Source organism: Dunckerocampus dactyliophorus, chromosome 5 (assembly GCF_027744805.1).
Source record: "Dunckerocampus dactyliophorus isolate RoL2022-P2 chromosome 5, RoL_Ddac_1.1, whole genome shotgun sequence".
Lineage (NCBI taxonomy): Eukaryota > Metazoa > Chordata > Actinopteri > Syngnathiformes > Syngnathidae > Dunckerocampus > Dunckerocampus dactyliophorus.
In genome coordinates, this window is record NC_072823.1 from 13,256,255 (window position 1) to 13,282,254 (window position 26,000).

Genomic DNA, 26,000 nt, shown 5'->3' on the forward strand with positions numbered 1-26,000 from the left:
TTATCCTCATTAGGGTCTCGGGGGTATGCTGGAGCCTATCCCAGCCGGCTCATGGGATTTATGACTGGTAGCCAGTCAATCGCAAGGCACATATAGACTTACAACGATGCTCACATTCATGCATGTTTTTGGAATGTTGGAGGAACCGGAGTACCTGGAGAAAACCCACGCACGGGGAGAACATGCAAACTCCACACAGAGATGCCCAACGGAGATTTGAACCGATCTCCGGACTGTGTGGCCAACATGCTAACCACTAGGCTACCGCGTGGCCCGTGGCTTGAAGCTGCTGAGGCAAAATGAGTGCATTACGTGGCTGCAACCATTTGATTCAGTCTGACTCCGAGTCATCGAGTATTTTAGTGGTGCGTACATAAACATTTTATGCATGAAATGTGTTTAATAAGTGTGTGAAGCATATTTATGGCTTCAATCTGGATGTAGGTTGTTGCAGAGATGGGGAGGACTCTGGAGCTGAATCTAATCTAATAACAACATTCACTTTTATTGCAAATGTTGATCCAAAATTGGAGGAAAACAGAGCAAGCCATGTCAAAATAGGCATCTCAATTACTCAATTATTTGTGGGTGGTCTCGGAAGGTAACCCCCCCACAAATAGAGATGAGATGAACATTTGATGTCTTCTGAAAACCCCCCCAGTGATATCCGCTCATGTAAGAGATAATGGATGATGCAGTTTAGTAGGGATGTCATGACATCTCGTGTGACGGGAACTTGCGAGATTACAACATGACAATATTTTGTTTAAAGAAATGCTGTCTCGCAAGAACAGGGCAGCCAATCAGACGCTAACCAAGGTTCTTCTGTAAGAGAACGTCAGCTGTGTGAACCACCACACTACAAAGGTCCCAAATGTCAACATACGTAGGAGTGTTGTACCTTGATGATACCCTGACAGGTGGCCAGAGGCAGCCCGACGAGGCTGGTGTTGTTGATGGACATAATCTGATCGCCGACGCTGAGTTTTCCAGAGCGAGCTGCCGGGCCGCTGTTCAGCATACCAGCGAGGATGACGGTGGGCAGAATGGAGCCCCACCCGGACTCAACAATCACAACCCCGAGGTTCTCTCCTTTGTGCTTCTCCACGCACAACTACGACACACAAGATGTGTTTACATATTTCAGCACACTGAGGTTTGACACTTCATGAGCGTCTCCTTCGGCACACCTCTTTACAGTTGTCTGAGTTTGAGAAATGGACAAGGTCGTCGTGGTACATTTCCTGGGAGTTGATGATGTCGCTGTATTGTTTCTGGCTTAAGTCTGTGGGATTGATGCCGTTGGCTCGCAGGAACTCTCTGTAGGCCACACTGAACGCCTGACCAATGGACTGTGCGATGAGCTGGGCCTGTGAGGAGTGGAAAACAACTACTCAGCAAAAAGAATATCACAGCAACTAAAACAGAAAAACAGACAGGAAGTCAAAATGGAAGAACACGTGATGTTGTAGCTATAACGGCTTCTGGGAAGGCTTTGAGCAAGATGTTGGATTTTTGTCCATTCCTCCAGAAAAGCATTTGTGTGGCTCACAATCACTGTTCTCGTCCACCCTGAAGGTGTTTGATGACACTGGGGGGGTCTTTCACACTAAACTCATTCAAGCAGACCAGAAAAGGACCTTCTCCAAACTGTTCCCACAAAGTCACAAACATACAATTGTCCAAAAGTTTCCTAAAGAACTAAGAGGTGTGTCCATTTAGTGTCATACTTACATCCTCTGACTCAAAGACGTAGCAGATCATCCCACACTGACTATTTCCTTCACTGCTAGAATCCGGAGGTTCAGAGAAATCCTCCGGCGTTGACGCCTGAGACAAGCGTCTGCGCGCCATCAGAACCACAATGCTGCCTATGTCAGCGATATAGGAAATGGTACGCAAGGTGCTGTCCATCATTGTCTCCTGCACGGACAAAAAGTATGAATGTTCTCTTTTAAGCATGATTCCCAATGACACACATACTGTCACTCTCACCTGTGTGTCGGCGTTGAGCACTTTAACAGCTTTAGTGGAGATAAACAGGTCCACTTCTGTCATCATTTGGGATTCTTCATCTTGGCTCTTTTCGCGTGAATAAAAAAAGGAGCGTCAGTTTGCGTGAGAAAGATATCGATGAAACACCGCCATCATGTGGTAAAGACATAAAAATGCAGCATGTCGCTTTAAAAATACTATTTTCAGTGAACTAATTATACTCTAAATCAGTGGTTCGCAACCTTTTTTCAGTGAAGTGCCCCCCTGTGGAATATTTTTTTCAGCTAAGTACACCCTAACCAGAGAAAAGTATATTTTTGGTCAAAGAAAAAAAAAAAGATGTACCATCAGTATCTGATCTATTACTGTTCAAAACAGTGTTCTTAAAACATTTGCAAATAAAAATACATTTACTTAAATGTAAATTTAAGGGGACATTCTGTCTCTCTGACTTACAATAAAGCCGCCATAAAATTGTGGACAGTTCATACCTTTGTAAGGGGGTAAACTTAAAAAAAAAACAGCAGGGGATCAAATACGGTAATACATTTTCCCCATACATATTTTTAGAGTGCCTTCTACGAGGGGCACCGTATGAGGAAAGGTTAGGACAATCCCTGGCCTAAAAAATGAAGACATGGTGATGACAACTTCACAGCGGGCGCCCAATGTGACTGGTCTCCATGGGAATCAGAATCCCGGGAGGCACCCCTGCCATCAAATGCTAGAACCACTATTCAAGAACCACAGCTCTAAATGAAAGCTTCGATATCTCCCCAAAGATGTCACTCACCTTGATACGACTAACGGCTTCATGGGCCTGTGACATGCGGACAGTCTTTGATGGATTCTTATCAGACAGCACTTGAGTGCAGCCAAGGTAGTTTGCAGCAAAGATGATCCCATCAATAAGATCTTCTGGCTCACATGGACCTGGGACTTGGTGACACAGGAAATAAGCTTACACTGTAAGACTTTAACATTTGTCCGAGACTTGAGTAAATTGGGAGTGATTATTCTCAAAGACTTACCGTCTTCAAAACTGGGGAAGGAAGCTGATTCTTGTGTCTTCTTGAAAGAAGAAGTTATTGTTAGATTCCCAAGCAACTTGGTCATATCAGTCGTACAAACAATATGAACATCGTCGACGCCAGGGCTATTCAACTTTTTAAGGGTCTACTAATAGAGAACACTCCTTTCATGGAAAGTCTATATCCTAGGTTCCCAAAGTGGGGTATGCCAATTATAATGGGGGGTACGTGAATAAAAATGAAAAACAATTAGCGCCTAACACTCGCAAGGAGAACAGAGCAGAAAGGTGACAGAGCGTGAAGTTGTTCATTGCTCTGTGTGCATCATATGAACAAATATGTAAGTTTAATGATTATTTTGTGCATTAAGAGTGTTTAATCTTGAAGATTTCATTTATACTCCTGTTCCAATCCCCGCACGGTGCAGCGGTGAAAACCTGTCACTGTGAGTGGGGATTCCCCCTAAAATGAGGCTTTATCGTTGGTTGTCTGTTTGTTTGTTTTTTTACTGCGGATACTGCTTGTATCGTGATTGTTAAACTTTCCCCTTCGATTTAGTATTAAAATAGTATGCAGGCTTAAACCATAGCCATTGTGAATGGACAAAAAAAGCACATATTCAAGCCATTTAAAAGGAAGGATGCCAACATCAGACTGGTATAAAAGATATGTAGGATGATTACTTATCTTTTTATCAGTGCTCATGTGAAACTTCATCAAAATGTGACCATGCAAAATACACATTTTTGACCTGCAGTTAGAATAAAATGTATTAACCAATGAATTATGTTCAATATTTCAAGTGAATTAAAATAAAAAGGTGTATGTTTTTTGTGTGTGCAGGAGTAGAGGGTACAGGGCATCAGGTCAAATGGCTGAAGGGGTACACGACTGTAAAAGGTTTGGGAACCACCGGTCTATATCAGAGAGTGCTCAACTGTTTTTAGGAGTCTGCTGCAAAAAATGTTAGTCATTGTAAGTTTTGACCTGAATTTGCAGGGCTGGACTTTTTAATTCTGGCTAAAATAAAATAATCCAGAAAGAAAAAAAATTATTAGATTACAGTAAGTACAGATCAAATATCATGAATCACTATATCATCATTTTTTCAAGCCAAATAGTATAGACTTTTCCCTAATTTGACAGCAGGATCTGAAAGCATCGTTGTATATTAATGTGAATTTTTTGTTACAATTCATATTAGAACGAAAACCTCTACCTAATTGTTGAAATAGTTTGGATTTGTCCATTTCACTACAGCACTGTGCAAACATCTTAGGCCACCATTAGATTTGATATAACCACCACAAAGAACAGGGGATTCAAATTCAATCGTCGCCAGGAGTGCTTCCGGGTTTCCTGCATGCAAGTTATGAGTCTAGAGTTAACAAAGTGGTTATTTATTATGCTCCACTAGTAGTAGTAGTTGCCCTGTGTATGTCTTATCTACCTGTTGTGTGTGAAGTTGCTGTGTGATGATTATAGTGCAACTAGTTCAAATAATAATAATACAAATAATATTAGAATATTATTAGATATTATTATTATTTTTAATCATAATATTAGAATATTATTTCTATTATAATAATATGACATTACATACATAAAGAATTGATACCATAGTGATTGAAATGGTGAAAATAAGTTCCTGGATCTGTGTATCTAATTATGGATAAATATCATTAAGAGTGGTGCCTTAAAATGGGAAATGTTAAAAAAACAAGTCTTCACCTTGGGGGAGCCACTCTCCTCATCTGGAAGGACATTTGGACTCGGAGGCCTCCTTGGCTGCTCTGGCACTTCCACATGCATGACGGCTGTGCTTGGCTTCTTCTCATCCTGCTGTAAACAAACACTAACCTCAGCTAGTGCGATACTATCGCACAAAAGTGAGGGTAACACCCACATTTCAGCAACCATTTTACTACAGAGTATCTTCTCAAGGGACAATACTATAGAAAAGAAACTTGGATGTACTTAAGGGCAGCGCAATGCTGCAGATAACGGGAATCACGATTTGCTGGCTTAGAATTGAGATTGTGATTCTCTGGGACAATTTTTTCATGCACACACAAACACCATGTCCAGGGACATGTGCTTATGTTTGAAAGAAATCACACTGTTTTTTTATTATTATCATTATCGTCTTGTCCGAGGTAAGGAAGGCAATTAAACTCAATGTGATTGCCTTCAAATCACAGTGGTTGCAGATGGGAATCAAACAATACAAACCTGCTGGAGCTTCTGTGGCTGGTTCTGGCTCTCTTCAGGAGGCCTTGTCTCTTGCTCCAGTGCGTGACGAAGAGGAGGGGACGGTTTGATGACACTCGGCTCGCTCTCCTGGTTATTAGTCAAAACACTGGGTCTTGTAACAGGAGGGGTCTCTGTCTTCTGGCTGTTAATAGGTGTCTGGCCATGGGAATGACGAGGAGGTGGATGTTGCTTACCGGAGCTAGATTTAGCTTTTGTCCGCATGGGAGCTTTTTTATTTTCCTTTGATGATGTCTTTACTCGATTATCATTTTTGTTGGTCGTGCAACCTTTGATTCCGACATCCTGTCCAGCTGTCTTCCTCCCTCGTCCTTTCCCCTGCCTGTCCTCCTTGGTGTTTCTTGTAAATCCTCTGTCATTTTCTCTATCCCTTTCATCACACCCCTTTCTAATCCTATCATCATCCTCATAATGGCCAAGCTGTCTTGGAACGTTGTTTTCTAAACTCTCCTCCTCTAAATCTTCTATGAATCTGGCCCCATCGAGCACCTCTTCAATCTCATCTCCATCACAAAAGAAGAACCTGTTCTCCAGGCCCTTTCCCACTTCTTCTCCTTCCGCTGCTTCCCTTCTGATGGCGGTGCAACGCGATGTAAAGGGGCGGCCCACCTTACGGGGCTTAGTGTCTGATTGTGATCCATCGCATCTCTCTGTGCTTTGATGAGGCGTGGCACTGCCGCTATCATCGGCAATTTTTCCTCCTGCGTGTTTTAGGTAAGCCCCATCTTCAGGGCAGTATTGTTTGTAGTACCTCGTGTCCATGACAGCCCCCCTGTTTAAATGCAGCACCTCGTCATAGTCCTGCTCCACATCAGAGCCCACATTGTCGTACTCAGAGCATGTGTCCTCCATGTCTTCACCACTGAAAAAGGAGTGATTGGCAGCAGTCAACTGGTCATTGTTATCATCCTTTAAGGTACAGGATGTTTGTGCAGACACCTCCCTCACCAAAGCTATGTGAGCTTCTTGACTCGGTTTAGTAGGTCCTGAACCAGCACACAGCTGAGGAGTGGCTGCTGCTAAGTTGGAAATGGGAGCTGCTGGTTTATTGCCATGAGCCATTACAGGCCCCGTCAGCCATATGCTCTCAACCCTGTGAACAGAAAATATAACAATAGTGGGTCTGAGATTTTTTGCATCATTCTCCTTGTACAATTCCACTTGTTAACATGAAAAAAACAGCCTACTCCTCTGCATCTTTCCCAATTTACTATTGGCATACCTGTGCAAGAAATATGTTTTACCAATATACACAATCTAATCTAATGAAACCCAATACAAAAACTGTATAGTGCAGTGATACTGAAGCTCAGTTTTGATTGACATTGTGTGAAAATTGTTCATCATTTTGATGGTAGTTTGGAGTGGTGTAGAACTGCACTGCATCATACTGAGAGATGCTACTCATTTTTCAGTGTGTTATCGGTATTAATAATATTGTTTTGCCTTATTCAGCTACATGACAGCGATACAATATTAGCTCTCTCTGAAAGTGTGAATTGCTGTATTACCTTTTTAAAATCCGACATTTGGATGCAGCTCTTCATTGGATCTCATTCAACTGCGCAAGTGAATCATCATTGGCTATCAGTCAAATTGCTACGGCAAAAGCAGCAAGGAAGCAGTATGTACGGTCATGGAAACAACTATTAGACCACACTTGTTTCTTCAGTTTATTGGTCCATTTTAATGGATGTTAACAGCTAATCTTGAACTGTTGTGTTCTAATAGTGTCACGATGTCCTACAGTATTGCCCTAAATTTGCTATTCTCTTTCTTAATTCAAATATATTTTTATTCTACAACGCAATTATGACCTGTCATAGTTTAGGTCACGGGAATATTATTACACAGGCTGAACCAGATGGTATGTTGCCCCACAGTCCCTGAATGCATTATCAGTAAACTGAGGAATTATGATTTCTTTGTTTGTGCACATGTTTTTATGTTTTTGTCCACACAAAGATGTTATCCAGATAAAGAAAAAACTATCTACTACTTAAACATTATATTTATTATTATATTACAGAGCGGGCCATACGTTTCCATACAAATAATCATTCATTTTGGACAAGCGTTTTTATTTATATAATGTGCTCTATATGGTTACTATTGTTTTGAAAACACATATTAATACGTGTTTTCCACTGTTGATGAACTTGCATTAGCACAGTTCAAGTAATTCTTGTAATGGCATCGGTGATAAGTTCCTTGAGATGATTTATGTCTCGTATCTTCACCTGATACACCATCGCCTTCAAGTGCCATAGCCTTCAGATACCCCAAGAGTATCTGACATAAAACATAAAAAAATATACATTATACATTTTCCTATGTATGTAAACCTATGGCCCACCCTGAAATATAATAATAACTATAATGTCACATGATGAAGTCATAATTGTTTTTTATTTATTTGAATAACATCCGTGTGTGGACAAAAACATAAAAACATGTGCACAAACTAATAAATGATAATTGCACAGATATTGCATTCAGGGACTGTGGGACAACTTAAATCTCTTACAAATCTCAAAAAAAGCTTTGCTTCTTCCTACTCCTTTTGGACATGTGGAACTGTTAAATTATTCATGAGATGTTTTTACACTGCAACCTGCATGCATGTTCGAATAAAATTAAACCAAACCAAATCCACTCTCTGTAATTAAGCACAATACTAAATCACTCTTGTGTATTTAAAGCTGATGCAATTAGTCCATTAAGTGATTACTCTTCTGAAGGAAAATAAATTACAAACCATTTGGATGTGTTTGAAAAGTCACTTGAGTCAAGAAAAAAACTCGGCTGTACATCTAAAATGTCTTTAGTAGTGTGACAAAAACAAACAATATCAAAGTGTTATGTTATATGAGTTGGGGAAAATGTGGTTCATTATGCACTGACATCTGATAACATACAAACAAAAATGGCACAAGTTGACCTGATTGAAATCAAATAAAACACAATATACAGCAGTTCTCTAGTTCAGTGATTCTCAACGGGTGGGTCGCAAGAGCCGTTTTCAGTGGATTGAAAAAATTTGGTAATGATCCGATCAATGTCCGTGAATGCACGTCACGTTCTTACCCGTACTATTCACTTGCTACACGGCCGCGAGGTGAGTGCCATGTTTATGGGCGACTTTGTCAAGCTTGAACGGGCGGGGGCTTAATGTGCTATCAGTCCAGCACACAGCTGCAGATATCTGCTGGAGAAGAGTGCCTCATAAAAAGAAGCAGTGCCCCACCGCTGCAGCTCACGTTGTGTTGCATGGGGGAATTACACCCACAATGAAGACTGTTCACGTTTGAAAGTTAGTTCCCTCTACGCAGCTGCATAACCGTTGCAAATAGTCCCATTAAATATAAGACATTTGCAAAGTTTGATTTGAAAAATGACTGCAATTTGGGTCGCCGCTTGTCACTGAGGGGTGATGGTGGGTCCCCCAGCCAGTCCAGTTGAGAACCACTGCTCTGGTTCAATCCTATTAAATTGATCACCCTACCTTTCAAAGAATACTGTAATGTGTTAATTAGGAGGGTACTCATCTTGATAATATTGGCTTCATCGCAGTGTCCAGCATATGATTTAAGATGAACAAATGTACCTATTGATCATTCATTCATCGAGATAATGGTGTTCGGGGTGAGACCCTCCCATGTGCCTTGATCTCTCCATGGTGCTGAACTGCCAATTTAAAAACAAAAGACTCCATCTAAGTCTGCCCTGCCCTTGACGTCTTCCATGGGCTATTTCAAATGCAGTTTTACGACGAACTTTTGCCGCAGCTGCACTGTTGCTTGTTATGTTTGCCGCATAATGTGGCAGACATTTGAATATAAACATTATGGTGCGGATTGCATTCAAGCAGGCTCCCTTGCGTTTGCCCTGCAAATCGTGCCTTTATTTCTTGCCATGCAAAAACTGCACATCGACCTTGATTTAAAGGCTGCACCATGCTGACACCCCACTGATGTGCTTACCAGATGAGCACGTCCAGCTTTGTCTTTCATCAAACCAGCATAGGCCTACATCCAAATACGACATATCTAACTGTAAACATGCAATATTCTTCACTACACTTACCGACATTGATACTGTCGTATGATCTCCCTCCTTTAGTAGCCGCGTGTGGTTCTGATCAGATTCTTCTCCGGAATGGTGTTTTTTTTTAAATAAAAGCCGCACAGCAGCCCAGGAACCTGTGTAGAAGATATATGCTGCGTCACGTGACCACTGTTCTGGTTCTTAACAACATATACTTTTAATAAAGACAGTTAAGCCCATGGATATTTAAATGTAACTTAACGTTAAAACCAAACAAAACATTATTTGATATTTAAATATATATCATTCATTAACATCTGTCACCTATTTTGTGACGTATGTACTGAAGAAATTCCAATGTTGTTTTAATTTTCTGTAAACAAGTCTACTACTACTACTATTAATAATAATGTTGAATTATCTATACTAAAATTTGAAATATTACTGTACGCAAGGGCTGTGATGCATATCGATGCATTTGGAATCGATTGCTACGGTCTGAAGTGCTATCTTTTTTTCTGACAGTCTAGTCTGACAGGGGGAGTTAAGTAGTACTTCCGTTATAATGGGAGTACATGATTTGACTCCTCTACCCACGTTTGTTCATGATGTTGCTTTTATTTTTGGACATTATTCAAACTGGATGTGTACATGGACGGCACTTTTTTGTCCATTCCGGTCTCATTTTTGAGTCTTTTACAGCAACATTAGCATGTACGCTAGCTTAAAATGTGCTAGCTAGCAACTGGAAATATTCCAAAATCATTTACAACAACGTCGTATGTTTATCATGGCTGAAAGAATCGACAAACACAAACTAAGGAGGAGTTTGTCGTCAAAGAACAAGAAGAAAGGTGGCGCCAATGCAGTCAACGCGACTCCCATCACGTCGTTCTTCAGCAACACGCAGCCTCAAAAACTCCCCTGCCCTCTTTGTGGTCAGATAGTTCCCAGATTTGGGATCAATGAGCACATTGATTTGCAGTGCAAGAACTTTGAGAGAGGAGATAGCAGCGCCAGATCAGCAAGTAATATTGTTGTGTCACCCTCTGAGTTGGACTTGGACCGAGAACAGAAACAAGAAGAAACCAAAGAGACAAAAACAAGCCCTTACTTCGAAACGAGAATCTCGTCCAACGTGTCCCGGCAGATAGGCAGCAGAATTGCAGTTGGAACAGTAGATCTTGGACGTTTGTCATCCAAATTATCTAGAAAATGCCAAAAGAGAAATGAGAGCGCACATTCATATCCAGATCAGACTCAAGACTCTGTAGATGATCTTAGCAACTCGCAGAAAGAAAATCTTACCATGCAATATTCAGAAAGCAGCGAGGACTCAGTCAGCACCATCGAGCTGATAACAACTAGTGCTGAGACATGTACAACAACGGCAGAAGGTTTAGCAAAAGCCCCTAAACCAGAGAATAAACTATTTCCCACTCGTCTACTTCCCTCTTCTTCCACACTAGCTAAGAGAAAGACACCTGACAGTCAGAAGGTGCCTAGCTTAAGAAAGAAACCCAAACATGATGCGCCCATCTTGACAGAAACATGGTTTGGTGAAAATCCACAGGCTAGAGATGGTGGCCAACTAAAAACCGAAGAGGCCTCTGCACCTAATTGTGACCCCCTTTTGAATTCTGAAAAGTCTTCTCAAATCAGCAGTAATTTACAGGCAGTCTGTGTGGTTGAGAAAACCAACAGTGTCCAAACAGGTGACTCCTCACCCACACAAAGACTGCCCTATTACCTACGCAATTTCCAAACTGTCCTACAGGCTGTGCTGGACAATGACGACGACAGAGCCCTGTTCAACCAGGAGGACATGACTCCGGTGCAAGCCTTTGAGAAGCTATCAGGTATGCCAGAATATTACTGTAACATCTGTAATATTATTGTAACATCACATCAATTACAGTATCTCACGAAAGTGAGTACACCCCTCACATTTCAGAAAGCATTTTCTTACTGTACATCGTCTCAAGCGCCAATACTATGCAAAAGAAACTTGTGTATACTTTAGAGTAGTCAGTGTGCAGCCTGTATAGCAGTATAGATTTACTATGCGCTGAAAATTACTCAACATACTTTAATACCTATGGGGTATCCTCCAGCAGAAGGTGTGGAACATCCACCAGCTCCATAATGTCGTCATGGAGGAGCGGAAGAGGATTCCAGTAACAACCTGTGTAGCGCTGGAAAAATGTAATGTCCAAGAGGATTTAGGCACGAAATATTGACATTTTGGACACAATTTGAACATGTTCACCATGAGGTGTACTCACTTGTGTTGCTAGCTATACTGACAATGATGGCTGTGTGTTGACTTATTTTCACTGGATAGTAAATCTGTACTGCTGTACAAGCTGTAAGTTATATCCAAGTTTAATTTCTATAGTATTGTCCCTTGAAAACATATACTGCAATAAAATGTGAGGGGTGTACTCACTCTTGTGAGATGCTGTACATTACATGTATTTTTCTTCCCCTTTTACAGTCATGGGACAGAAGTTGTATGTGAGACTCTTTCAACGGAAATTGAAGTGGCTTCAAGTGGATAAACTGGATTATGAAGAAATATGCAGTGATTTGGGACCAGTTATTCACAAGCTGGTGGAAGGTGGTTTTCTAGAGTCAGGTAATTCCTGCTATTGCTCATAATATGATTCCGATTATGTTTCACTATAAATATGCGGGTAGAAACAATGGAAAAAATGTCTTTAGATATCTCTTTTATTAAATCAATAGCAATACAATAATGAAACTGTAATTAATCAGTTAGTTGGGCTAGTTACCGAAGCCTTTCAGACAATTACATGCTTCCAACTTTGTGTGAACATATTTGGATGAATTTGGTGTTGAACTCTGACCTCAACCCCATCAAAGATCTTTGAGATGAAATAGAACAGAGATTGTGAGCCAGCAGTCTCTCTCTCAGTTCCAACATTCGTTCATCACTTAGCAAAAGGTCATGCCACACTGTTTCTTTTAAAGAGAAGGACCTTCACGAAGTAGGAGAAGCTCTGGATCTCTTGCCGGCCCCTGAGCTCAAATCTCTGGCAAAGACTTTTCATTTGGGCAATTCTGGCACCCAAAAACAACAGCTCGTGGACGCGCTTGTCCGTCTGAGCAAGCAGAAGTCACTCTTCTCTCCGAGCCAGGCTCGAAACAACATCGGCACCATCATCTTGAAAAGGTGAGGTGACTTAACAGAGTTTTGCATTGCAAAATAATCATGTCATCTTTCTACTCTCAAAAGGGCAAAACAACTTGCAGGTTCCTGTGTGCGCCTGTCTCGTGGTCCTCGGGCTGTCTTTTCTCGCATCCTTTTACTCTTCTCTCTGACGGATACTATGGATGAGGAGGAGATGGCAGCAGGTGGACAGAACCAGCTTTATACCATCTTGCTTGTCAACTCGGGGCGTCTGGCCTTCCCAGAATACACAGTGCAGCGCACAGCAAAGGTGTTTCGAGACAGAGACGACCTTATCAGGTGAGCATTGTGTGTGTTTTTAAATAGTTTAATAGCGATTGTTATAGATGTGCAAATCCCTTGTCAGATATGAAGCATCCATGCGAGCCTTGCAGGATGTGACTCTGGCTATGCAAGCAGGTCATTGGGAAGAGGCTCTGGTCCTTTACACTGCTGCCAAGAATGACTGGCAGGACCTTAAGGGGAGTCGTGATCTCAGGTTAGAACCTATTAAATGTTGGGAGTGCTGTTACAGGGAAAACACACACTATTGGGTACAAAACAAAATAAAATTGTAATTTTTGGAAAATTAGGTTGGGGGGAAAAGGGTATAATATTATGGGAATAAATTCAAAATATGGGAATAAAGTTATAATATTAAGAAAAGAAAAGTTACTAAGGTTATTTCAGAAGAGAGTTGAAATATTTGTAAAATAAAAAAAAAAACAGCAAAGAGTGAAGTTGATATTAATAATCCACTTTTTCACCTACACTGTATCTTAAAGCTGAGATGCAGTTTTTGTTGAAATATATATAACTTCTTAGTATATCTGTAACCCGCCCTGTTTCGCACCTGCCCGCACCAGGGCTCGAACACAGGACCTTCATAATGGGAGGCGAGGGCGTTGACCACACGAATAAAAACCCGGACTGTCGGCTGCGTGTTCAGTGCAGCTCTTGAGGCAGAGGGAGTGAGGTTTACCAACGTACACTCGCACAGCCTCACAGGCTGGCATCCGTTACATATCTACATGTGTTGTTAAAATATCGAAGTGGCCCTTGCATCCTTTCATTTTTCACTATGTGGCCCTTGCTGGAAAAAGTTTGGACACCCCTGTGTGAAAGCATCTTCCACCTGGAAAATCTTGCTTTAATTGACTCGTGAAACAGCGCCCTCTGCTGGATTTATTGCTGCAGCACTTTTTTCCCTACTCTCTATTTAAGTTGCCATTAAAAAAAAAAAACTAACTAATTACAGTATTTCCAATTTAAAGCAGAGAAAAGAAATCCGCGAATATATGTAATATAAATGCCCAACCACTAATATGCGAGGATCTACTGTAACTAGACTGCATAAACAAGAGCTGTATAAACAAAGTCATGCTCAGTTGTCATATTTGAAAGTAGTAACATTATGTTTAATATTGTGGTTGTAGTTTACATTGGTGTCGGAATGCAGCGCATCATACTGAGAGCTGTTTCTACCATTTTATAACCAAGATATCAGAAACACTTATTATGCACTGAATTCCTACACCACAAAATCCAAATAATAAAGACATTTGATTGTCTCATTAATGCCTCTCTTCACAGTGTCAGTCAAAACAGTGCATTACTGTCTTTATAAAGGCACTTTTTTTAATATATCCCTTGTACTGAATGTAATTGTATTATGTATGTCATTTTGCCATATTTATATTGCTGTGATGTTTGCCAGTCACCAGGAGGAGCTGCCAGTCTTCCTGCGCAGCTTCACCACAGGATGGGCCTACACTCGCATATTATCAAGAGGAGTTGAGATCCTACAGAGGCTACGCCAATATGAGGTTTGATCATCTGGACTATTTATTTTTAGTTATTTTTTATTTGAACTGTTTTTTTACATGACAGGAAGCAGTCAGTGAACTGCAGTCCTTACTGCTGCAAGATGTTTACTGTCCTGACAGTCGAGGGCGCTGGTGGGACAGACTGGCACTGAACCTTCACCAACACCTCAAAAAACCTGAACAAGTCAGTTCCTGTGGCTGTTTCGTTCATTATTTTCCCCTGTGTGAGACAAATGCTCAGTTAGGTTGTGCTCTCTGATGCTCTGCAGGCGATCTGTGCAATCAGAGATGGGTTGTCTGACCCCCTTGTGCGAACGGGACACAAACTGTCCCTGCACCAGAGAGCTGTTAGGATGAGAGAGTCAGCCAGCTTGAAGAAGTATCGCTTACAGCTCAGAGATCTGCCCACTGTGGATGTCCAAGATGTTAGACATGTGGGTTTCTATACAAAGTTGAATATACTGTAAATGAAAATACTTGTTATTTTAACTTTGTACCTTTGTCTGCAGGTGACCATTCGAGGACAGCTGTTTCCCCATGAAGGGGGCATGGGCAAATCTCGCTTTCTGATACCATCAAATGGGGACGATTGCACTGATGCCACTGTCATTTGCTCTGTGGAAGACTTGTCATTAGCGCATTACCGCCAGCAAGGCTTTGACCAAGGTAAGATATTCAAAAAGCAGCAGGACAAATGGGATTTAGCCTTCCAAGAGGTGAAATTTCCCACCTTCGGACGATATGATATTGCTGAGTCAAAGTTACCAACAATTTTAAAACAATTTTCCTCATGATTAATCTGTGATTGCGCTATGAATTAATCTGTTTTAGATTCAATTCAAAATGTAGGCTTTAATTAACAAGTGGGTAATAATTGGAAAATAAATTTGTCTGTTTAATCGTAACAGGGATCCATGGGGAGGGGTCGACATTCTCAACACTGTTTGCCCTTATGTTGTGGGACATCATTTTTATGGACGGTATATCAGATGTTTTCCGAAATCTCTACCAGGTATAACATTCCCAAATAACTATGGATTTTGGCGAATATGTGGACATCTCTACATGTGTATCTTCCGTCTTTGTCCCAGACATGCCCACTGGACCTTTACACTGACTGCTTTTATGAGAACCGAAAAGAGGTAATCGATTCACGTGTGCAGTTGCTGAGGGAAGCTTCTGTGGAAACTTTGCACGCTATGTTGGAGGATGTCTGGACCTCCCAGGAGGGGAGAGTGTGTTCATGTGTCAACTGGGAGCGCTTCTCCTCTCTTAGTCAAGCACAGGTACTTTGTTTTCAGATGAGCTGAAGCAAATACAGTGTTACCTCAGTTATCAATTCGTTCCAGTAGGTCAGACGAAAACCGAAAATTACGAAATCTGAGGCAATTTTTCCCACAGGAAATAATGTAAATCTAATTAATCTGTTCCAGACACCCAAAAATATTAACAAAAAATGCTCCTTATACAGGATAAGTAGTTGCATGTATAAAACAAAATAGCAAAATAGCAGCAAAATATTTATAAATGATGGATTTAAATTATTTTTGATGCAGACTTCACGTACATGCTGGCGATATCAGCCAGACAGATGCCATCTTCGCACTTTGCGATGAGTTATTTCTTCAATTCAATAGTGTTTCTCACATTCTTTATCAAATTGCTGGCACACACAACTTTCTTTGCCCCTCGACGGGTTATTTAGCAGTCACACTCAATTAAAAATGCCTAGACAGTGCGTGAGAAACACATATTGTGCTTTGTTTGGGCACTTTATTCCACGCAACATACATACCAGGGTAAACGGACTGGCTTGTGTAATATTCTCATTTGGGTTTGCCAAATGAATGGAATTTACAGGATACCGTACTATTGTAAACGAAGTATCATGATATTTGGTGTTGGGCGTGTGATCCAAGATGGCTGAATAAGCAAGCAATTCTATCAGTGTACCCTAGGGGAAAATATAACGTGTAATATTGTACAATAATCGAGACTGTGTACAAGAACCGAGGCAAAAACTGCTGAAAGTTTTCAGCGGAAACTGCAGCGTTCGAAAACTGAGGTTTGACTGTATATTAATACAAATTATGTCTAATTTAGCTTTTTTTTTTATAAGGCCTTTCTTTGTATGATAATTGGAGCCATTTATTTGCAGTCTCTTGTGTCATGTATGGGTGGAGCCTTCTTAGCAGGAGTGATAGCACGGATGGCAAAAGACCTCAGGCACTGTCGTGGAGGTCTGCCTGACCTTGTTGTATGGAACACATCCAATAACACTTACAAGGTGAGATCACGCCACATCTGGTTACAATGCAGTGTTATGTAATGGTGCATTTGTTAAGACTTTGGTTGACATGTTGTTTTAGCTGGTGGAGGTGAAAGGTCCCAGTGACCGTCTGTCCCAAAAGCAGCAGATCTGGCTGGATGAGCTGCAAAAACTGGGTGCTGATGTAGAAGTGTGTCATGTGGTAGCCACTGGAGCCAGAGGATCTTGTCTTGAATAAAAAATAAATACAATTCTGTTAATCTAGACCGGATGTTAAGTGTGCCTGCTTATCTCAGCTGGAGGGGATAAATTGCAGAGTGAAATTGGAGTCTAATGTGCTACCTTGTGCCATTATTTATCTGGGAAACGACTGCTTCCAGCAAGAAGGAGCATCATCACTCGGAAGCAGCCAAGAACACAAATAGCTTTCAGTGTGACATATTAAAAGCTCACACAAATACCATCACTGATGACAAGCAAAAGAGTAAATAACATTTGAGTATATTTAATACTCAGTTTAGTCAAATATATTCTAATATAAAATGTATCTGTCCCTGAAGGATGAAGCATATACATTACACCTAACAGCCAATACATTATGAACACCTGCACAATGTAATACAAGAGTTATGAAATGCTTTTGTATTGAAAATGCTGCCCTTACAAGAATAATAATGCTTTCCGTAGTTTTGATTAACAATGTCAGAAAGGTATTTATTTTACATTTTATTGTGGGAGTAGTGAGTAGTGTAGAACTGCCAATATGAAATATTTATGAATATGGAGTAGTGGTTTGCACATCTGCCTCTCAGTCAGGTGGTCTGGTTTCCAATCTCCGTTGGATCATCTCTGTGTGGCAGTGACGGGCGGTACATTTGGTACCTGGGCCTTCAGTGGGCCGGACAGAATTTTTTTCACCAGACACTGTGACAGCCAGTATCAAAAACACTACAATACTGATAGTAAATATGTGCCACGGCGGGGTTACAAACCACGGTTTCCCATGTGGAGCAATAGCCTCGCTAGCAATGCGCCATACAAGCGTTTAGAGAGAGGGGAACTGTAGCCGGGATTGCGGTAAGATTGCCCCAACTACAATATTTTATATATAACTCCCATATCACATAATCACCAACAATTCCTGACTTACAGTACATTACTGCTGGTAGCTTCTATGAGCATCAATAGAGCGGCTCGGTGTTGAAAGTTTCAGACAACTCCACATATCTGCACAACAACATCATCTGAAGCTAGTCACAATATTTATCTAATAACATGACAAAAATATTAAACCCTTTATGTAAAATACATCTACTCACCAGAGATGTCTCCTCTGTCAGCCATTGTGGGCGTAACTTGTTGAACAATTTTGCTCTGATCAACCAATCAGGACAGGGGGCCTTTCTCTTTGCTCTGATCAACCAGTGGGAGAAGTGGGAGCCTTCAAGCTGACCTTGAGGCAAGTCAGAAGTCTAATTAGTCAGGCTAAAAAAAAGGCTAAAAAAAAAAAAACAGCCCAATTGCTAATAGTGTGCATGTGACAGCGACCTGTCAATCTCACCAGGATGTCCAAGAACCTGATTCTGAAGGCCCTGGGCAGATTACATTGATAATGGCAACACCCAGAAGCTAAAATCTGATTGGACAAAAAACACACACACATATATATATACACTTGTGTATATATATCTATTATATATCTATATATATAGATATACACACATATATATATATATATATATATATGTGTGTGTATATCTATATATTTAGATATATATATACAAGTATATTATTATTCTATTATTATTATATTATTCTTGTGTGTGTGTATATATCTATATATATATATATATATATACTTGTGTATATATATCTATATATATATATATATATGTGTGTGTGTGTGTGTGTCAATGTGAGTGGTTGTTCATCTTTTAATGTCAAAAATGCAATGCGTGACAAGGGATGCTTTTGGTTGCAACTCTGATGCTAAAAAAAGGTGGTAAAAATGTTCATGCAACATCAACTAATTCGATCCAAAGTAGATTATACAGTACTTTGTATCTGGAATTTAACATTATTATATGCTCCCTGTGACTGACTGGTGAGTAGTCCAAGGTGTACCTCACCCCAGGTCCTACATCAGCTGGGATTGGCTCCAGCTCACCCTAGTCAGGACAAATGGTATTGAAAATGAATGTGTGTACATGTGTGTATATTAAAATAAGACTATGAAACGCATTTTAGTATGATGCAGTGCGAACTGTAAAATCCATAATAAACATTGTTAAAGTAATGCACTTTATTACGTCCGGGATCCTGGATGCATTTGGGGGAAGGGATAGCAACTGCTCTGCGTGTGACGTCACGGCGCAGCAGCGAGGGGGCGACGAGAGGAAGCTGCAATAAACACACAGGGCGTCTGCGCCTATCTAAGTAGGACAATAAAGTGCAAACGGCATCAATGCTTTCATAATGGATCTATCAGATATGCTTCTCCTCAAAGTTGTCCTCTTCGCCTACTTGCTAAACTACACTCAAGGTGAGCGAGGCATTTTTACGCCTGGAAAAACGGCACAAGTTGTGTTAAATATGTGAATAAGGTTAGCAGCGATGCTAGTTAGCTTCACGGCTAACGTGCGGGATCAGCAGGGGCCTGCTTGTTATGAAGGGGACTGCACCCTTTTCGCGGTATTCTCGCTTAGAAATAACACACAGCGGACAGTCGTATGTGGATTCGGGATGGCGTGTTAAATTAAATCAATGCTTTATGTGTAGTCTTGCGTGTTGTCATGAGTCTTAGCGCCAGGTTAATGTTGTATTACCGTGCCAATCGAGCCGACGTCCATTGTTGTGGGAAGATGGGAGATGCCGACTGGCTTGAACGGACCATTAGCTTTATGCTAGCTAAGGCTCAATCTTTCAGTTTTGTTATTAATTCCGGTAAAGTCATTTTACACTGTTCGCCAATTCTCCCTGCTTTAACATTTCATTAATAAGTTATTCTTATATTTACCACCACCAGTAAATAACAAGTATTGTTATTCTTTAATGTGTTTCGCTGTAATACAGCACAACTTCACGGCGATATACAGTACTCTAAAATTGTGTTACATTTGCTCGTTATTGAACTTTAACTACATTATAACAACATATTATGACGATGTTAATTGTATTTTTAAACTTAAAATTAATTGTTGTCGTGTGTGTGATTATGCCATAATTCACCTGGCACATGCCTTAGATGTCAGCTATATCACAAACAGCCTTACAAAAAACGTCAAGTGTATTGTGAAACTTCATGTGAGTTTAGTACATTACGCATGTGACTTTAGCACATGATGTACATAACACTGGCATGGAAGGTATGTCTCTTGTTTGTATAAATTAGAATGTTCCAGGAGAGTCGTTGCTTCCACTTCTTATACTCACCTCGATGAAAAATTTAATGTTAACACCTAAATTTTTAATAATGCTCATGAGCGGTAAACTAGCTAAAGCTTGGTCTACTTGTACCATGTTTGTTACTTTCTTACGCTGGATGATGCAAATTCCACCTCTCCAGTCAGGCCTAATCACATCCTGCTTTTCCAGAAGATAACTTCCCACTGGGTTGAGATGTGTTGCAATAATGTGATCCTGCAAATGCAACACAGTGCTCAGCAAAGGGTTTCGTTGCACTAATTTTGCTTAGCGCATTTTCAAGAGTTACATTGTTGTTTGTGCAAATGGAATTCACGCTGCTTTTGCAGTGTGAAGCAGTGGGTGAAATGGGTGGAGGTGCTTGAGAAACATTCTCTTTCATGCCCACCACCCACTCTTCATGTGGAGAAATAATTACACTGTGACACCGGGGGCTGTTGTTGAGCTGTGACGGAAGCATCCATTTCACTTGAATACATGTACAGTTTTTCAAGAAAACAGACTGCACTGGGTTATTTTCTTACGGTTTTCATCCTGCCTTTCATCTGTCGTCACGAGCTGCTATTATGCCAGTTTAAAAGCTTACAGTAGAGTGTATATAATATGCATAACACGCACTAATGTGTACTTGACTGTATGTAATCCATTTGCATGTACATTGTCTCACAAATTCTGCCCACCCCTCAGTTTTCATTAATTTAATTGTATTATATCTTCTTAAGGGACAATACTACAGAAGTGAAACTGATACCGTTTAGAGTAGTCAGTGTACAACTTGTCAAGCAGTATAGATGCCATTTTTGTGTTGTGAGTACACCTCACAGTGAGCATGTCCAAATTGTGTCTAAAGTAGAGCTGCAACGATTAATTATATTTATTAATAATAATAATACATTTTATTTGTATTGCACTTTACATTTATTGACGGCCCCTAGTCTAAACAACCAGCGGTTAGAGCAGCACTTCCCACGCGAGCAGTGGTGGAGCTAGAAATTTTTCATTGGGGTGTCCAAGGTGAGCCCATTACTCACATAGAGGCGGCAATATATTGATAGCTGAAATGTCTAGATGGCCGGAGAGTGACCAAGGGTGGCTGTGGCAACCACATAGCTCCGCCACTGCGTGCAAGCTCCCCGCACAATGAGGGGGAACTACCGATGTAGCTACTGGGCCGAATATCCAACGTCCAATGTGAAACTTGACCACGGTACACTGCGGACATGTCTACATGGGGGTGTTCTTTTCTTCTTCTTGCGGGTGGCGGGATTCGAGTGGCAACCAGCTTTGAGGTGCATTACCACACCTACCATATTGGAGTGTGGCCCACAGTTACGAACGTCATACGGCAACCGGATCGGCCCGATCTCGTGGCAGAAGCCGATATTATCCGATCTTCAAAATACACCGGATCGGAAGCCGATCCTGAAGATAGGATTGTGAATCCCTATTATATAGTGTATGTATGTATAATAATAATAATATACATTGTAATCATATACATACAAATATTGATAAATTGTGTGTGTGTGTGTGTGTGTGCGTGCGTGCGTGCGTGCGTGTGTGTGTGTGTGTGTGTACACTAACAAAACTGGTCATGAACGTAGACATCGTTTAGCGTCAATTTGTGGGACAATAATCATTTCAAAACACACCTGCATTATTTTGTGAATCAGTTAAATAAAAAAGTACTTTTCTTAAAATAAAGTACTTTCCTTAAAAGTACTTTTTTAATGTTAAAATCTCATCTCATGATTATAGTCATTCTAGTTACTAGGTACTTTCTTTAATTGAATTATTGATGGAATTACATCTTCATAAATGTAATTACGGTAGTTACCAGGGCAAGTAACTGTTGCATTCATTAAAAAAAAAACAACAACCTTCAAATATGTCAAAAATTTTGGACACACCCTTTGCTCTGGGACATGTGCACTTTACATGTATGCTCTTGCCTTTTACATCAATGGTGTTACAGTAGTTACTTCAATCTGGAAAATTCCAGTTTTAACTTGATAGACAATGTTCTCTTGTGTGGCTGCGGGGCATTGTAACAACACCACCCACCCATTTGAACTCTGGCACTGATTGGCTTACCAGGAAATTATACTCTACCCCTAGGAGGTGTGTCCCCACATAACTTTTTCACTTCTGATACAATACCAATAATTACATCCTTCAGTATTGTCCGATAGCGATATCAACAGGAATCATACATACTTTTATTGCTTATTTTGTAGTGTGGAATGTTAAAGGCTTGATCAGTCATATTACTCAAACAGAACAGTAGTCAGTAACAGCAGGTATGAGAAAAACATACCCATTTACTTTATATTTCTGGGGTGTAGTTTTATCATCAATATTGTGTGGGCTAGGTATAATCTAGAAAGGCTCAAGGTGCTCAGTGCAGCATTTAAATCCGATATTACTTACTGACAGTGGTGGCTGCCTCTTTTCTTTTGCTAATGAATTTTTGCTGTCCCGTGGGAGTTTCGCACGCTTTGCAAATGTTTCGGATCAGCGTTGGATGTTTGAGGGTGCCATGGTCTTGCGAAAATCCTCATGCCGTTTTTTTGTGATGCTGCTTGAAATGAAGCACGGGCGAAAGTTGGCAGCAAACATAGGCTACTGCTGCAGTCATAATCTACTCTGATCCCCCGACGCAACTTCCTGTCCTCCACACGCCCGCAACACATTTTTTTTCAACACAGGAGCGCGAGTCTTATTTATGTGTTAAATGACTTATTTTCTCTCATTATGTCTACTATATTGGTTAATACGGGCTAATACATGTGTGAAGGTGACTCTATAGTTACAGTAGTTACTATTACACACATGTCTAGAGGGCTCTTAATAATTTTAAAAACTGTATTTAAAAGGTCATAAACAGGTTTTCTATGTGCTATCTACGAAAATATTACATTTACAAATGAGGGATTCTACTTCGAGGAAATTCACTGGAACCAATTAACCGTCATAAATGAGGGATTACTGTAACTGTAAAATAAAAACCTTATTTCTATCTCCTGTCCTCTGCACTGGATGAGCGAACTGCTGTTAGATATCGATCAGTGCGTAACAGTGTGTCACAGTTCGCTGTCGGGAATAATGTCGTAATGTTTGAAATAGTAACTAATTAGAACCATGTAACTGCGTTAGCAACACTTATTTTTAATACCGTTGCTCCCAATACTGGTACTGAGTTTTCTGAAATATTGCAACCAATACACCTTAGAGTTATTTTTGCCTTTTAATTTTTTTGCAACCCTTATTTACAGGACGTTATAATAATTGTCTGTGTTTTTCTTTCTACACAGGACACTATCGGAATCCTCTCAACAAGTACATCCGGCACTATGAAGGCCTTTCCTATGACGCAGAGCTTGTTCACAGCAAGCATCAGAGGGTCAGAAGGGCACTCTCTAATGAAGACCAGTTTCTTCATTTAGACTTTCATGCGCATGGAAGGTTGGCCAACTTTTCATGATGTTTTCTGTTGTTTTGTTGTTTTTTTTTTAAATCCTACTCCTGTGTTTCTCTTTCCTGAAATTAGAAAAACTCAATCCCTTCACTGGTTACACTTTAACTACCAGCAGACTCTTATTTCATACATACATGCATACATACTGTACATACATACATACACGCACACACACACGTGTGTATGAGAGATGCACGGTATCTTTTTTTCAAACCCATACCAATAACTTTCTGCTTCTCAAGACCGATATGATTTTGATTTAACTGTAGTTTGTGCACACCTGGAGGTAAGAAGGACTTTGGATTTGACAAATGTACCTGTTGATTTGTCCTAATCAAATATCATGACATTATTACCACATTACTACTATCAAGAGAATAGAATACAATAGTAGAATAGAACTTTGTTGTTGTCACAGAGCACAATGAAAAGCCATCCAGCACTCTCTCATTGCAGCATAAATCACAAAAAATATAAATCTAAATAAAAAGTAGAGTCTAGAATATAAAATAGAGATCTTAAATATTTAAAATACACACATGAAATTTCAGTGATAAAAAGTATGGAGGTATAAAAGTATCCCAGAAAGTGTAAAATCGTTATTGCACATTGTTATAAGTGAAAATTGCGCTTGTAAGTGTATATGTGATATTCACTCGGGGGGAACAGTAGAAATCTGTGAGCAGCTGTTTAGGAAGTTGAGCTTGATGCAGCTTCCTGAGGAAGTACAGCCTTTGTTGCGCCATCCTTGCTTGATGTGTGATGAGGGTGGACCATGTACTCTCCACCCATGTGCTCTCCACCCTCTCTACCTCCTCTCCGTCGATGTAGAGGGCGGCGTGCTCTATTGCCTTGTTTTCCTGAAATCTATGACCATCTCCTTGTTCTTCTCTGTGTTAAGGAGAACCATAGAATAGAGGGAGGGAGCCAACTGCTGTGGCCCAGCAAAATGCACTTTATCCGGACACATGCTCCAAGCAGCTGGTGTGCCGCTACAGAGGTCAGGAGAACAGGAGTATAGTGCAGGAGGCGCCACCTGGCGTGGCCCAGCAAGGTTCACTGTATTCGGGCACACTGTCCGAGCAACCGATGTGACGTCACGGAGGTCTCTGGCCAACCTTTTGCACTTTACAAACGCTCCGGTACAACGTGCCCCAGGCGTGGTAGCGACGTGGCATTTCAGGTGGCTGATACAGTCAACGTTTGTTTGCAAGTGAGCTCGGGAAGTTATGACAGGCCGTTAACGTTACAGGCAGAAGATAAAAGGAGCGCTTGATTTTCTCACCCCCGCACAGTACGGATAACCTTGCCTTATTGGAGTGTTTTTCAAATTATCAGTTATCAGAGCTAAGAGCTATTTTTAATGTTATCGGATTTATTGGTATGATGTCATAATTCCCTCATATCGGACAGATAATTACTGGTCTGATCATTTTTGTGAACCCCTAATATATATATATTCATTATTTTACTAACTCATAGTCCTGGTGGGTTGCACGGTGTTGGCATGTTGTTCACACGGTCAGGACATTAGGAAGACCTGGGTTCGAATCTTTGTTGGGCATCTCTGTGTGGAGTTTGCATGTTCTCTTTGTATTTTCTTGCATGGGTTTTCTCTGGGTACTCCGGTTTCCCCCCACATTCCAAAAACATGCATGTTAGGTTAATTGGCGACTCAAAATTGTCCATAGGTATGAATGTGAGTGTGAATGGTTGTTTTTATGTGCCCTGTGATTGGCTGGCGACCAGTCCAGGGTGTACCCCGCCTCTGGCCCAAAGTCAGCTGGGATAGGCTCCAGCATACCCGCGATCCTGGTGAGGATAAGCGGCATAGAAGATGGATAGATGGGTGGATGGATGGATAGTCCTGGTTGATGGCAAAATGTTGTCATGGTGAAACGATGATGGTCCTTTAATTACTGTATAATAACAACACAATAATTGCTTCTCATTTACTCTCTCCACAAAGCTCGACTCGCATATTGATGGCGCAACAGTGAAATAGCAGACAGTATTGCAACCCACAAGTGATACTTGAGGCCTGGTCACTACATTATTACACTCCAGTCTCCACTTTGCTGCAGCTGTCTGTTTTACCCTCAGTCTCCTACCTGATTAAAATTGTCTCCTTACTTTGGCCAACAGCCACATGCCGACACATAAATACAGGAGCTCCTCATACTCCTGCTTTATTGTTTGTTAGCTTTTTGGACCACTGATATGTTCAGTGAAATGCACAAGTGACGTCAGACTACTTAAGTGGTCCTGTTTTGAATGGGATCACTCCAAACCAAGTCGAGGAGCAAATTTGCCTCTAACACCATTGCCTTTGATTTTCTGCAGAAAAGCAAAAAATAATGAAGAATCAATCCAAACAAAGTATTTGTTTGGGTTGGGAAAGGGCCTAATGAGCTGCGCATGTTTGTCACACTTAAATGTTTCAGATCATCAAAGTTAAATACTCTAT

General features: G+C 40.7%; 3 protein-coding genes across 9 annotated transcripts in view; 2 read left to right on the forward strand and 1 right to left on the reverse strand.

Annotated features, from left to right (window-relative positions):
* The window catches only part of apba2a (amyloid beta (A4) precursor protein-binding, family A, member 2a), a 21,594-nt gene extending 2,074 nt beyond the window's left edge, over positions 1 to 19,520 (reverse strand). The window contains exons 1-12 of one of the 6 annotated variants that reach the window (XM_054776827.1): positions 19,458 to 19,520; positions 17,952 to 18,085; positions 10,459 to 10,552; positions 9,384 to 9,499; positions 5,259 to 6,390; positions 4,758 to 4,865; positions 3,027 to 3,063; positions 2,789 to 2,934; positions 1,996 to 2,082; positions 1,735 to 1,923; positions 1,191 to 1,370; positions 902 to 1,114 (exon numbers count right to left, since the gene is read on the reverse strand). In XM_054776827.1, coding sequence (XP_054632802.1) covers positions 902 to 1,114; positions 1,191 to 1,370; positions 1,735 to 1,923; positions 1,996 to 2,082; positions 2,789 to 2,934; positions 3,027 to 3,063; positions 4,758 to 4,865; positions 5,259 to 6,359 — 2,061 coding nt within the window. In that variant the 5' untranslated portion in view covers positions 6,360 to 6,390; positions 9,384 to 9,499; positions 10,459 to 10,552; positions 17,952 to 18,085; positions 19,458 to 19,520. Of the gene's footprint in view, positions 1 to 901; positions 1,115 to 1,190; positions 1,371 to 1,734; positions 1,924 to 1,995; positions 2,083 to 2,788; positions 2,935 to 3,026; positions 3,067 to 4,757; positions 4,869 to 5,258; positions 6,391 to 9,383; positions 9,500 to 10,458; positions 10,553 to 17,951; positions 18,086 to 19,457 lie in introns of all 6 variants that reach the window. The other 5 variants (XM_054776824.1, XM_054776828.1, XM_054776825.1 and 2 more) reach the window with 5 other exon arrangements.
* Positions 9,888 to 16,896, forward strand: fan1 (FANCD2 and FANCI associated nuclease 1). Of its 2 annotated transcripts, XM_054776821.1 has the most exons (13): positions 9,888 to 11,203; positions 11,842 to 11,982; positions 12,339 to 12,540; positions 12,604 to 12,837; positions 12,905 to 13,036; positions 14,255 to 14,363; positions 14,428 to 14,547; positions 14,633 to 14,797; positions 14,873 to 15,029; positions 15,272 to 15,375; positions 15,455 to 15,649; positions 16,522 to 16,650; positions 16,733 to 16,896. In XM_054776821.1, exons 1-13 carry the CDS (start codon positions 10,126 to 10,128, stop codon positions 16,868 to 16,870), a joined length of 2,904 nt encoding a protein of 967 aa, XP_054632796.1. In that variant the 5' UTR covers positions 9,888 to 10,125; the 3' UTR covers positions 16,871 to 16,896. The 2 variants fall into 2 exon arrangements, with proteins under 2 accessions (XP_054632796.1, XP_054632797.1); XM_054776822.1 differs by lacking the exons at positions 15,272 to 15,375; positions 16,522 to 16,650; positions 16,733 to 16,896 and having other exon boundaries at positions 15,455 to 15,624.
* Positions 19,007 to 26,000, forward strand: part of LOC129181516 (disintegrin and metalloproteinase domain-containing protein 10-like) — a 19,721-nt gene continuing 12,727 nt past the window's right edge. Inside the window, exons 1-2 of the mRNA XM_054776829.1 lie at positions 19,007 to 19,174; positions 23,370 to 23,520. Coding sequence (XP_054632804.1) covers positions 19,108 to 19,174; positions 23,370 to 23,520 — 218 coding nt within the window. The 5' untranslated portion in view covers positions 19,007 to 19,107. The remainder of the gene's footprint in view (positions 19,175 to 23,369; positions 23,521 to 26,000) is intronic.

Bases quoted from the DNA above. Each gene is read 5' to 3' on its own strand.
- fan1 (XM_054776821.1), top strand. From the start codon at position 10,126: ATGTTTATCATGGCTGAAAGAATCGACAAACACAAACTAAGGAGGAGT. The intron at 14,548-14,632 runs GTCAGTTCCTGT...GATGCTCTGCAG, and splicing joins ACCTCAAAAAACCTGAACAA to GCGATCTGTGCAATCAGAGA. The intron at 15,650-16,521 runs GTACTTTGTTTT...ATTTATTTGCAG, and splicing joins CCTCTCTTAGTCAAGCACAG to TCTCTTGTGTCATGTATGGG.